Source organism: Acanthopagrus latus, chromosome 5 (assembly GCF_904848185.1).
Source record: "Acanthopagrus latus isolate v.2019 chromosome 5, fAcaLat1.1, whole genome shotgun sequence".
In the NCBI taxonomy this organism is placed as follows: domain Eukaryota; kingdom Metazoa; phylum Chordata; class Actinopteri; order Spariformes; family Sparidae; genus Acanthopagrus; species Acanthopagrus latus.
In genome coordinates this window covers 28053069-28065933 of record NC_051043.1, presented here as the reverse complement: position 1 = coordinate 28065933, position 12865 = coordinate 28053069, and the positions used below count along the sequence as shown (strand labels likewise).

Genomic DNA, 12865 nt, shown 5'->3' with positions numbered 1-12865 from the left:
ACTGAAGCACTGAGCACTGGCAGCTCAGACGGACGCTCCAAACAATGGCGCTCCACCGGACCAGCATTGTAACACTGAGTAATAAAGCAGTTGGTGATTAGCCTGTAATGTATCCATCTAATCAAAGATCAGTAACCAGACCTAGACTGTGCCAGCAGGGAGACTGAGGGCTTTTTTGCTGTTGGCAGTGATGTAATGGAGCTTAGAGAAGGAGAAGAAGAAAGAGAGAAGAAGTAGAAGGGGGGATGGTTAGATTGGTGTGGTTTGGATCTTGTTTCTGCACTGTTATGTTACACTCAGTGGAGCAGTAGATACCCAGGTAAGCACTGAATAAGATCTCTCTGTCCCTCCACCTCCCACGGCATGAATGATTAAGCAGCCGGCCCATGGTGCCCTGAGCCCGGGTCAGGATGATGTGCAGGAGCTGCACACGGGCCTCCTCCAGCATCTCCGGCACCAGAACTGCCACAGCATGCTGGATGAATGAGCTACCAGACAGAACCAGGAGGGGAGAGGACAGTACATGTGTTTTTTAAATCTTTTTTTTTAAATTAGTATCTCACAAGCTGGACTTTTGCCAACTAACTGTCAACCATTCAGTGTTTACAGGTTCACTGATTGTCTCCATGCAAGCAGACACAGGAGGACACGCTCTTCTTGTCTGACTTCTCCGGAGAGAAGAGATTTCTTTTTTTTTTTTTTTTCCAGTTTGGATCCTCGTTGAGATTCTGCATCTGACAGCAGAACAATACAACTCCAGACATGCAGGTTTGACTTTTGTGTTCTTTCTTTCACATATATACTATTTTCTATATACTGTTGATACAGGAGGCCTGAGTTCAGTGTGAATGTACATTTTCAGAGAGGTCATTTTCCAAAGGCCCTTAAAGGCTAAAATGAATTTAGTTTCAGTCTTCAGTCGGTTAGCTTAGCCTAACACAAACACTGGAAACAGGTGAAACAGCTCACCTGGATCAGTTTGAAGGTAATAAAATCTGCCTGGTGTAAAATGACAATTAGTAATCAGTTTTTCCAGTCTTTGTGCTGAGCTGATCCAACCAGCCGCTGACTTTAGCCTCATATCACATAACAAGTAACGTGTCCACATTAAAATGTCAAAAAACAGCTATAATTTAAAAATATACACATTTGTATCACATCAGAAAACAAAGCTTGACGTGTTGGGAAGAAGGCTTTTTTGGCAGTTAGCTTAGCTTAGCACAAATACTGGAAACAATAAGCCTGGATCAATCATAATCTGCCTGGTGTCAAAACACAATTCACTTTCTGTTAGTCTGTTAGGCCAAACTGAGCCAGAGAGCTTATAAGAGAGGAGACAAACCATTTAAAGCATTTTGAATGGAAGCGTTTTGTAACGAGAGAGATGACAAATATCCCGCCTCTCCTCCCCCAACAGCCAATCATCACAGTTAGCCCAGCTGAATATCCCACAGTCGTATTATAAAGCACTAACAGGTGTTAAACGTCATCGCAGCGAGCACGGAGACTCGTCCACTCACTCGTCCATCTTTACAGGCCGACTTTACAACTTGTACATTGATCAGTTTTCCGAAAACGTGTATAGCAGTTGTGTAGTAAGACGCTAAGTGGTGGTGACGTTCAAGTCATGTGACCGCACTGAAGTCTGATGTAGCCTAAAGTTAGCTAGAGAAACATGTAACCTTTTGTCAGGTAACGGTATGTTAACATTGGTTGCCTGATACCAAAAACACAACATTGGATAATACGTCAGAAAGTGAGCGAGGATGTAGGTGAACATCAGTGACAGTAACGTGAAAAAGACTTTTCAGATCACATCAGAACAACTTCCATGATCCCACACTTCATCATTATTATGACTGACAGGCAGAAATTACATACTGTTCATTTATTGGTATCATATTTTTTGTCTTACTTTTCAAAAGGGGACGAATAAGCCTTAAAATGTTGAACTCCTGCTTTGAACCTCTCGTTCAGAGGAGATGTTACAAAACACATGAGATCATTAGACGGAGTCCTTCGTTAGCAGGGAGATAAACTTTCCTATTTCTTGGTTGGTGAATGTCTGCGTCTCAGCGGCAGCTTCTCTCCTCCCTCCCTCTCTGAAGATCCCTCACACAGATGAGGTCACTCTGTCTCAGGCAACACTGACACTCTAGACCGGGACGAGGGACCATCTCTTAATTAAAATACAATTGGTTGTGCTCCGAGGTAGCGAGGCAATTCACCTGATCTGACGGCGGCTTAGCGGACTCATTATATAATCATTCTTTCCGCTGTGCATCAGATTGGGTTGTTTAATTATAACTAGAATTACAATCCACTACACTTTGTTTGTGTTTTATAAAAGCTGGCTGGGTCGAGTCAAGTCAACTTTATTTATGTAGCGCCAGTCCACAACAAACTTATCTCACAATGCTTTTCAGTCGGAGCAGGTCTAGACCGTTTTCTTCTTTAGCTCCAGATAACAAATGCATGAGGAGAAGTGTTTTGTATACGCTGCTTTCTTCAAACTCAGACTTTCTTGTCTTTTCTTGGACTGAGAACGCCCATTCAGTGTTCAGCCTTTCTGGCACAGTGTCTTTAGAAACATTTGTGCATGCTGCAGACAGCTTTCTTAAAAAGAAATACCTGCAGGACACCAGAGGAAACCTGAATGGAAAACAACAGACCTTTAGATGTTGTCACCGCCCTGAATGAAATCCTAAAACATTAGCATTATTATCGCCACTGAATTCATTAATCCTCCTCTTGACAGGAGCTTATCTGTTCATGTTATTACTTGTAATACTGTATGGCAGATCCCTAAGTCACGCTGTCCCAGCATATTGTCTGCTTGTGCTGCCCTGAGAGAAGTTTGTTCCCATGAAGAAAGGGGGTGTCACAGATACCCCACACCAGCACCACTACCATCACATCGCCAGATTGATTCTGACGTCCAAAAAAGGGTTCCTTCAATGATATTGTTCACCTGTCTCATTGGCTTAAAGTGGGTGGCTGGGAGGGGGGCGGCTATGGGAAGGGGGTCGGGTGAGGGTTATTGGTGGGGACACGGGGTGAGGGGTATTGTTGAGGAGAGGGGTGAGAGCATTGGGGCTGCGGGGCTGACAGGTGGAAAAAAAAAAAAAAACACTCTCATCTGACTAGCCTCCTCTATCCTTCCATGGGGCCCCGTGTGAGCAAAGTAATGAAGTCCAAATTACAGCACAGGATTGCTAAGAACAAGCCTCTATTGTTCGCCCTCAGGGCACACTAAATGAGTGTCACAGCAAGCAGCGGGGCACAGACCGTTACTGCACTATTTAGTCTGTCCCGTTGTCTCAAGACGGCCCCGTTTGAGAGGTTCTCAGATCAGACAAATACTGCTCCCCTCCTCCCGCTCTCCTTCGCCTTCACCCTTCCTCTGTACAGCCAACCCCTCCCCAACTCCTCACCCCAAAATAGGCCAAATCTCCTCCATTGTGTTTCGACTGCCTAGTGTGAAATTCAGTGTGACGTTAAATGTTTTCTAATGAATAATTACTGAATGGATATGCAGGGGGAATTTGTGTAATGGATTGTAGACTGCATTTTAAAGACGTCTTTTTTGTCTCTGCTCCGTGGTATTTACAGGACAAAAACACTTGGCCTTTCTCAGAAGAAATGAGAGCCATAGGCGGAGGACAGAGGCAGGGGAGGGTAGGGGGACGGAGGGCTTTGTGTCAATTAGATCCAATGGATTATCTTTTTTAATGTTTTTACAGAGAGAGTTGAGAATCAAAGGACTTCTGCTTCCAAAGGAGAGAGAGAGGGAGAGAGAAAAAAATACAAAACCAACAAAAGCTGTGAAAACCTTTGGTCTAAGTGTTGGTGCTGAGAATGCAAAACAGATTGGTGGAATTTTTCCCACTATGCCTCTTAAATGTGCCGCTGTTTTGCGCTCCCCGAGTCCATTTGCACACTGTGTTGTGTTTGGTTGGTGCATCAGCTCTGGTGAACTACGGGCTGGCAGCCAAGGTTTTCCCTGCGTGCTGTGTAGCGATCATTAGCTTCTGTCTGTTCGTCTGCACAATCACAGAGCTTTGCTTCAAAGACACATCGGACCTCTGGACCCCTTGTTTCAATAGAACTAACAGGGACCATGTTTGTGCTTTTTCTGGTGCTTTTTGCTGCTCCGTCCTCCCCCACGGAGCCATTTATTCAAACACTCATTCATTCAGCCGCACATGTCAAAATACACGGCTGAGAATTTTTCAACATCATTGTTATGCATGCACGAATGTGTTACACATGTTATTCTTAATTTAGCAGTTAGCATTTGACAAATGTATAAAGTTGACCCCTCAAAAACTAAAATATATGTAATGATGTTAAAGTATTTAATGTGTTGTATGCTTACGCAACAGAAATCTTCAGGTCGTGATGATGAATAAGTGGAAATGTGACTCTCAGGTTGAACACTTTGCCTCATGGTTGATACGACTTGTTGCACAGGGGCAGCTGGACATGGAGGGCGCCCTGACTGCCAGGGACCGCGTTGGAATCCAGGATTTTGTCCTTCTGGATGAAACCACGGACGCGGCCTTCCTCAGCAACCTCAAGAAACGCTTCAGCAAAGATCTCATCTATGTGAGTCTGGGAAAGCAGCTTTTAATTGGAGAGTTGGGTGCATATTTTTTCCTCCTTCCTTGGCTTCATGTAGAGGGTTTTTTTTTTTAGTTGCTGACTTTTGGAAAAACTCAACAGCAACACAACTTTTTTTTTTTTCAAATGATGCCTCAGTTACTCAAGATGAGATACAGACTTTGCTTTAGGAATTATTTTCTTGGACTTTCAACTTTCTTTCCATGGAAGAGGAGGTTGCATGTAAAAATTAATGCCGTCCTTCCAAGCTGAATCGTAATGTTAGCTCGCTTCGTTTGTTACGTTTGCTGGCATCTTGTAGACGCGCGCTTCCTTCTGTGCAGTGATACGATCGGCAGGTGTAGTTTGGTAGAAAGAAAATAGCTCCTACATGAAACAAATGTATCATATTGTCACTCTAAAGGTCCATTTTGTAAGAAACAAGCCCAACCTGCAGTCTACTATTTTTGATTTTGTGGTGAACTTTATTCCCTGTTTTCATCAAACGGTTATGTTCATTTCAACTCATTCTTTTAGACGTACATTGGCACATTGTTGGTGTCAGTCAACCCCTACAAAGAGCTGGACATCTACAATAAGAAACAGATGGAAACGTACATGGGCATCAACTTTTTTGAGCTTCCACCTCACATGTGAGTGTAACAACCTGTATGAACATTTCTACATTAGTGTGACTTGGTAAAGCTCTTGATTGTAACCTGAAGTTGGCGTGCATCACCACAGCTACGCCTTGGCGGACAACGCCTACCAAACCATGCTGACAGAGTTCGACAATCACTTCATCCTCATCTCCGGAGAGAGCGGAGCGGGGAAGACGGAGGCCTCCAAGAAGATTCTGCAGTATTACGCTGTCAGCTGTCCGAGCACCACGCTTCTCAACACCGTCAGGGACAAAATGCTCATGTCCAACCCCGTCCTGGAGGTCTGATGATTGTGTTATATCACTGTAATGACAAACCAAAAGAGCCGGTCAGGCTTTAATTGATGAGTCTGTGTGATGTGGTGTTTCTTCTGCAGGCTTTCGGCAACGCCAAAACACTGAAAAATGACAACTCAAGTCGGTTTGGGAAGTATATGGACATTCAGTTTGACAGCCAGGTAAGAATCAACGGACAGATTCACAGAGATCACTTATAATTCATACAGAAAAACAAAAAAACAAACACAGGTTCCTATACATTTGCCCAGAAACCATAATCTGACCTCCTCAAGTGCAACCTGTTGCACATCATCATCATCATCAAACAAAATTTAAATGGAAGAGATGCAATCTGCATTAATTGTATTTATAATAAGTTGGTGGTTGACGTATGTGAAATTAAGTGAAATAAAGTATATGGTTAACTGTAAAATGGAGTGCAAAAATAAGTTAGCAAATTAAACTCACTAATGGAAACCAGCCACCTAAATATACCTGATTACATCCAGATCCATGCATTACTCCCTGGAATTAAATGAAAAATAAGGAATAAGTAAGTGAGAAAGAAAATCCTGGATCAAAGTTTCATGGATCTCCATTTCTTTTGTGTGTAATCCTGCTGAAAAATCAACTATCAAAGAAATGGACACAGGTGAACACGTCACCTCCTCAGTGGAGGATGAATATTAACGTATGAGAATGAAACTTTAGCTGTCAATACATCAATATTTTATCCAATGGAGATCGTTTTAAATCCGTCCACTGGACCATAGGCTGTTTCTCTCTGGAAGTCGTAGAGCTGCTGTCTTTAGGATCATGATGCCCACAGGGCGACGCTGTCGGAGGTCATATCCTGAACTACCTGCTGGAGAAGTCGAGGGTCGTGCATCAGAATCACGGGGAGAGAAACTTTCACATCTTCTACCAGCTCGTGGAGGGAGGAGAGGACGACCTCCTGCACCAGCTGGGCCTGGAGAGAGACGCCCAGCATTACAACTATCTCACCCAAGTATGCATAACTCGGTGATGCTGTTTCAGTAAAATATTTATGCCCCCATTAATATTTATGAGACAGTTTGACAACCTGATGCTGTTTGCTGTCTCTGACAGGGAGAGTGTGCCATTGTGTCATCCATTAATGACAGAAACGACTGGAAAACAGTGAAAAACGCTCTGCAAATCATCAACATTGAGGAGATTAACACGAATGTAAGCTGGATGCTGATGCTCTTATTCAAACCCCTGACTCTCCCCTACTAGTTTGTCATCACCTCATGGATGTTTTCACTTTGTGCAGCACTTGTTTGGGATCGTTGCGAGCGTTCTCCACTTGGGGAACATTAATTTTGAGTCCAACAGTAAAGGCCAAGCCGTCCTGGCCAACAATGACGAGCTGCGCTGGGTCTCAAATGTAAGAAAATAGAAGTTAAACACCTGTAGATATCCAGGACTTTTTGCAAATTATAAAATCACTACATGTCTTTTTTTTTTTTTTTTTTTACCTGAAGCTGTTAGGAGTTGATGCTCACAGCCTCCAGGAGGGACTGACATACAGGAAGATCGAAGCCAGACACGATCAGGTACAAACGTTAAAATGACCCGTGGTTTATCTATAGTTATGATTTAATGAACTGCTTGAACTTCTCTCGCTGTAAAGGTCCTCAGTCCATTCACGATCGATCACGCCATCTACGCCAGAGATGCCCTGGCCAAAGCGATCTATGGGCAGACCTTCACCTGGCTGGTCAACAGGATCAATGAGTCCATGGAGAACAAGGTGAGAGAGGAGAGTGGAGGGCACATGGTCAGTGACAGGCAGTGAGGACGAGCATGTACTGACTTTATATTTCCATCAGGACCCTTCGAGGAAGACTGTCATCGGGCTTTTGGACATTTACGGATTTGAGGTTTTTTATGTAAACAGGTAGGCTGATATATTTCCCATTCCATGATTGATTCTGTGATGATGGTTCTGACGTGTTTCATCCCGACCCGTTTGCTTTAGTTTCGAGCAGTTCTGTATAAACTACTGCAACGAGAAGCTGCAGCAGCTTTTCATCCAGCTGACTCTGGCGTCCGAGCAGGAAGAATATGAAGCAGAGGGCATCGAGGTGATCCCGCCACACGTGTGTTTACATCGACCGGTGTTGAATTAAGCGACACAATCTGATTTTTATCTTTTTTTTTTCCTTAGTGGGAGCCGGTTCAGTTCTTCAACAACAAGATCATCTGCGACCTGGTGGAGGAGAGACACAGAGGAATCATCTCCATACTGGTGTGTGTTCACTGGAATAGAACTAAACTGGAATATAATACGCTGAAGCAGAAGTTTGATCATGGTTTTAATTGACGATCCTGCAGGATGAGGAGTGTCTGAGGCCTGGAGATGCCACAGATCTCACCTTCCTGGAGAGACTAGAGGACAAGATGGGAAACCACCCTCACTTTGTCACGTGAGTTAAAACCTGCAAAATACCTAAAAGGATGACAAGTTGCTTGAGGAATGACATTAATTTCCCTATTTCTGGTAATTAAGCATCTGTTTAAAGGTGCAAACTCTGTGTAAGCATCATTATGTAATTCAAAGCTGCTCCTCAGCGCTAAGACTTCGTCCATCGACGCTCCGCTGGCTGGTGCTGTGTGAGCGAGCCGACACTGAGCCGATAGAGATGGAGGATTAGGATTGGTCTGCAAAGCCTCTCACTCTTCATCCCTCTGTCTCTCTCCACCTCTTTGACTGCAGGCACAAACTGGCTGACAAAATGACACGTAAGACTCTGGAGAGGGGAGATTTCCGTCTCTTGCATTATGCCGGGGAGGTCACCTACTGTGTTGTGGGTAAAAGAAGCCACGACGTCAAGTCCTGTTACTCAAACATCTGCACCTTTTTACTTTTATTCAATTTCTATTTTTGACTGATTAACAAGCCTTTTATTTCTTTTTTTGTTACACTCTAGGTTTCCTGGACAAAAACAATGACCTGCTGTATAGAAACATAAAAGATGTAAGTCTGCAAATTAACATTTCATATTTTTTTCAGGCAAGGATCCATTAATTTTTTTGTTTACTGGTCATTGAATTGTGTTCAAAGACCGTTTTCACAGCAGATATTTTGACTTTTCATAGCAGAAACTGCACATTAAAGGAAAAGTTCACCCAAAAAAAATTAAAATTAAATCATTATGTACTCTTCCTCAGGCTGTTAAAAGAGTCAGGTGATGTTTTGCAGCAACCTCAAGTATTTGGGGACTTGTAGCTGTAATTCAAGTCTCTGGAGGCCCAAAGGTCCCAAACTGATTTGAAAAGAGTTTTTTTTTCACATCCTTAGCACACGGTTGAGCTTGCGCACCCACTTCAGAGAGAGGCTTTGCAGCTAAAGTGGAGATTTGGGCTCAAAGAAATGAGTGTTAGTAAAGTATATTCTAATTAATTTAGGATCTCAGGACTTCTGGAGACTTTGATTATGTCAGACAAGCTGCGTGGAGCCATTTTACGCTTTTCTTTGATTTTTTTTGTTTCGTTTAATAAAAAAGTCCCCGTCCACTTCAGTTGTTCAGGAGAACAACGGCTGTTTCACTGTGAAGCTCCAGAAATGTTTTCTGGGTACATAATGACTAGATTTTCATTTCTGGACGACCCTCTCTGGTCTGACCCACCAGCCCTCAGCATCTGTATCTGACAACCTTGGACTGAGATCCAACAACTGACTATCTTTCTCCAGGGTTGCTTTTTTTGATGACTCACAGTGTTCACAGTGTTTTTAGTTACACCTGTGCTTGACAAGACAATTTTTTTTTCTCTCTTAAAGCTGATTTGTCAGTCTAAAAATGCCATAGTCAAAGAGTGCTTCTCCACGATGGACGCAGACAGCAGGCGACGACCAGAAACAGTGAGTTCTCACCACGTTTGACAGAGCTGCTGATATACACTTTATCATGGAATATGGTTTGTGATGCAGACAAGACAAAAAAAACAAAAAAAACCAAAACTGCCTGCTCTATATTTGCAACTTTATAATGGCCATTAATTACCTATAAATGTACTATTCATGAATGATGGTTATTCTAAAGTGTCCCTACATTTTTTTTTAAGGAGTAAAAGTCTGTACGATGTAAGAAGAGAAGTCAGTGAGCGGTTTGATAGAGTGACCGATGAGACAAAGACGAGTCGTTCCTCCTGTCTGTCGGTGGCAGTCTGACCGTGTCATCACTGAGCCATATGTATCTGACAGATGAACTGTTGGGGATTATGACCCTCGTGTTGTGTCTGTAGGTGGCGACCCAGTTTAAGAGCAGCCTGCTGAAGCTGACAGAGATCCTCATGGCTAAAGAGGCCTGGTACATACGCTGCCTCAAGTCCAACGAGTCCAAGCAGCCAGGTACTTTTATAGACGCCACATGCAGCTATTTAAAGTAACAGGATGCAGATGTTTGAATTGGATTCTCCTTCATGTAAACACAGGTCTGTTTGATGAAGCACTGATCCGGCACCAGGTGAAGTACCTGGGCCTGATGGAGCACCTCAGAGTCAGGCGAGCCGGCTTTGCGTACAGGCGTAAATTTGACGTCTTCCTAAAGAGGTATGAAGGAGCACAGAGTCTGGACTTTCAGATTAAAAACCCTGCTTCGAGTAGCTCCTCTGTGGTGCATTTCAGACATGTTGAGGAGGTTGTTTGCTGCATTTGACAGATATAAACCCCTGTGCCCAGCCACCTGGCCTCACTGGAGAGGAGAGCCTGCTGATGGAGTGGAAGTGCTGGTTCAACATCTGGGCTACTTGCCAAATGAGTACAAAATGGGACGGTGAGGACGGCGCTTCCTGCAGACGACAAGGCAAACAGGCTTAAAGCAACGAATAATTGAGCACATGTTTTTACTGTTTCCTCTTTGTTGTAGCACCAAAATATTCATCCGTCATCCGAGGACTCTTTACGCCACGGAGGATGCTTTTGAGAAATGTAAACATGAGCTGGGTGAGTGCAAATCAGCTGTTAGATATCAATGTTCAGTCTTTGCAAATTGGAGAGTGATTTGATTTTATGCTCTGAATCTGCAGCCACGAGGCTCCAGGCCAAATACAAAGGATACAAACAAAAGGGTGAATTCAAAAAGCAGAAAGAAGCCGGTAAGTGCTGCAGCATAAAATGCAGACGAGATACGTTGTGCTGGTTTGTTGTGTGAGAAAAGGATGATTATACACCCTCTGTTTTTATTTTGACATCCTCAGCCACTAAGATTGAAACCTGCTGGAGAGGAGTGCAGGCCAGGAAGGAGAGAGAGAAGAGAGCCTGGGCTGTAAAAGTCATCAAGAAGTGAGATGGAAGTCAGATGTCATCACACAGCTCCTCGTCCTGCGTCACATTTACACTAATTTGATATTTTATGATTAATTATAGATTTATCAAAGGTTACATGAACAGAGGGCAAGCAAAGAGCTCAGACAACTCGGAGTACCTGGCCTTCGTGAGACAAAACTACCTAAACAGGCTTAAAAACCATCTGCCAAAGACCGTTCTGGACAAAACATCCTGGTTACCTCCACCTGCCGTGCTCACAGAGGTACAACCATCCACTCAGCTTCACTGTAAAACTGTTTAAATACAAGATCACATTTGACTCTTTGAGTTTTTGTTTTTACAGACATCAGAGATACTGCGTAAGCTTCACTACCGTCTGATGGTGCGAAAGTATGTAAGAGGAATCACAGCTCAGAGAAAAGCACAGGTAACACATGTGTAAATACGTTTTATATGTCTGGACACTCGTATGTTTTGTTTTCAAATGAGCAGCGTCATGTTTTTCGTCCCATCAGATTCAACTGAAGCTCGTTACCAGCAACATCTTTAAGGGCAAAAAGGAGAGTTATCCTCAGAGCGTCGCTCAACCTTTCGTGGACACCAGAATCAGTACGTATCAGAAACATTCACAGCACAGGAGTTTTCTTTTTGAATGTGTTCAATCATTTAATATCTTGGTAGGTGACCAGGACATAAACATGAGGGTTCTCCAGATGATTCGCAATGAGCACATTAAGGTAATACAGTCATTAATCACCCAGAGGAGGTTCAGCAACAAATCAAACACATACTGACTGTGTTTCACTCTGTGTTTCTGCAGTACAGTGTCCCAGTGATTAAATATGACAGGAATGGTTTCAAACCGAGGCCGCGGCAGCTCATCCTCACCCAGACGGCTGCCTACGTGGTCGAGGACGCCAAGATCAAACAGAGAGTTCTGTACACGTCGCTCAAAGGTCAGAAGGACATGATGATGTTTATCACACCGACCACCAGGTGTGTTTTCATATATTCATATAAAGTGTCTGTGGTCCTTCTGCAGGTATTTCGGTCAGTAACTTGACTGATGGCATCATCGTGTTCCACATCACTTGTGAGGACCCGAAACAGAAGGTAAGTGGATACGTGGTGCTGAGCAGATATTTGGGCTTTTCAGAAATGCCTCTTGGGACCTGGTGCAATGTTTGTGTCTTTCTTCTGTGTGAAAGCAGCTTTTACTCCACTGAATATTTAAAAAGAGATAGAAGCTTCTTTAAAATGCACATACAATATACATAGTAAAGTAGGTTCCATTCATGTGATTGCACATTATCGTCTGATTGTTTCAGGGGGACCTTGTGATGCAGTGCGACCACTTGTTTGAGTTTTTGACCAAACTCTGTGTCATTGCTAACAAACAGAATGCGGTCAAAGTGGTTCAGGGCAGGTGAGTCTGTGTCTAAGAATTTAAGGGGTTGGGTTTTATATGTGCTTTGGTCTTAAACACTTGTGTGTGTGTGTTACGTTTTGTCTGCAGCATTAAGATTGAAATCCAGGCAGGTAAAGAAAGTGCGGTGGACTTCAGCACTGGACAGGAACCGATGGTATACAAAGCCAAGAACGGACACCTCATGGTGGTGAGACGAGGGTTATTTTTCATGATGAAGCGTAGCGTGCTTTCTGCTCTGCCTTCAAATGTACCTGCACACAAACAGATACAACACAAATCAAGCGGTTTGTCTCTGCAGGTTGCCACTCGAGCTCGGACGCGGTAACGTGTGTGGGGTTGAGAAGACACACAAGAAGCCCCTGCATATTTCATCAGGAGACCCCTAAGGGGAGATCAGCATTTCTACTGGAGACACACCTGACCTGAAATAAGCAGCACTTTAGAAAACATGGATGAGCTTGCTTCATCGCTCAGCAACACAGTTTCTCACCTATCAATCCTGGTCAACGATGATTTTAACATAATTCTGTGTTCAGCAACGACTCATACAGGACTAGAAATCAAACATTTAAATCTACATGGTAAAAAAAATTCTCAA

General features: G+C 43.4%; 1 protein-coding gene across 1 annotated transcript; it reads left to right on the top strand.

Annotated features, from left to right (window-relative positions):
• Positions 1–315: 315 nt before the first annotated feature.
• Positions 316–12861, top strand: myo1ha (myosin IHa). Its single transcript, XM_037097058.1, has 32 exons — positions 316–768; positions 4474–4608; positions 5140–5255; positions 5347–5545; positions 5641–5721; positions 6372–6551; positions 6653–6751; positions 6840–6953; positions 7051–7122; positions 7200–7319; positions 7399–7466; positions 7548–7653; positions 7737–7817; positions 7904–7995; positions 8286–8380; positions 8500–8546; positions 9351–9431; positions 9815–9920; positions 10004–10121; positions 10231–10344; positions 10438–10514; positions 10598–10666; positions 10769–10853; positions 10938–11100; positions 11182–11265; positions 11354–11447; positions 11520–11575; positions 11659–11794; positions 11881–11951; positions 12167–12264; positions 12355–12454; positions 12566–12861. The coding sequence occupies exons 1-32, from the start codon at positions 763–765 to the stop codon at positions 12590–12592; spliced, it is 3090 nt and encodes a 1029-aa protein (XP_036952953.1). The 5' UTR covers positions 316–762; the 3' UTR covers positions 12593–12861.
• Positions 12862–12865: the final 4 nt, after the last annotated feature.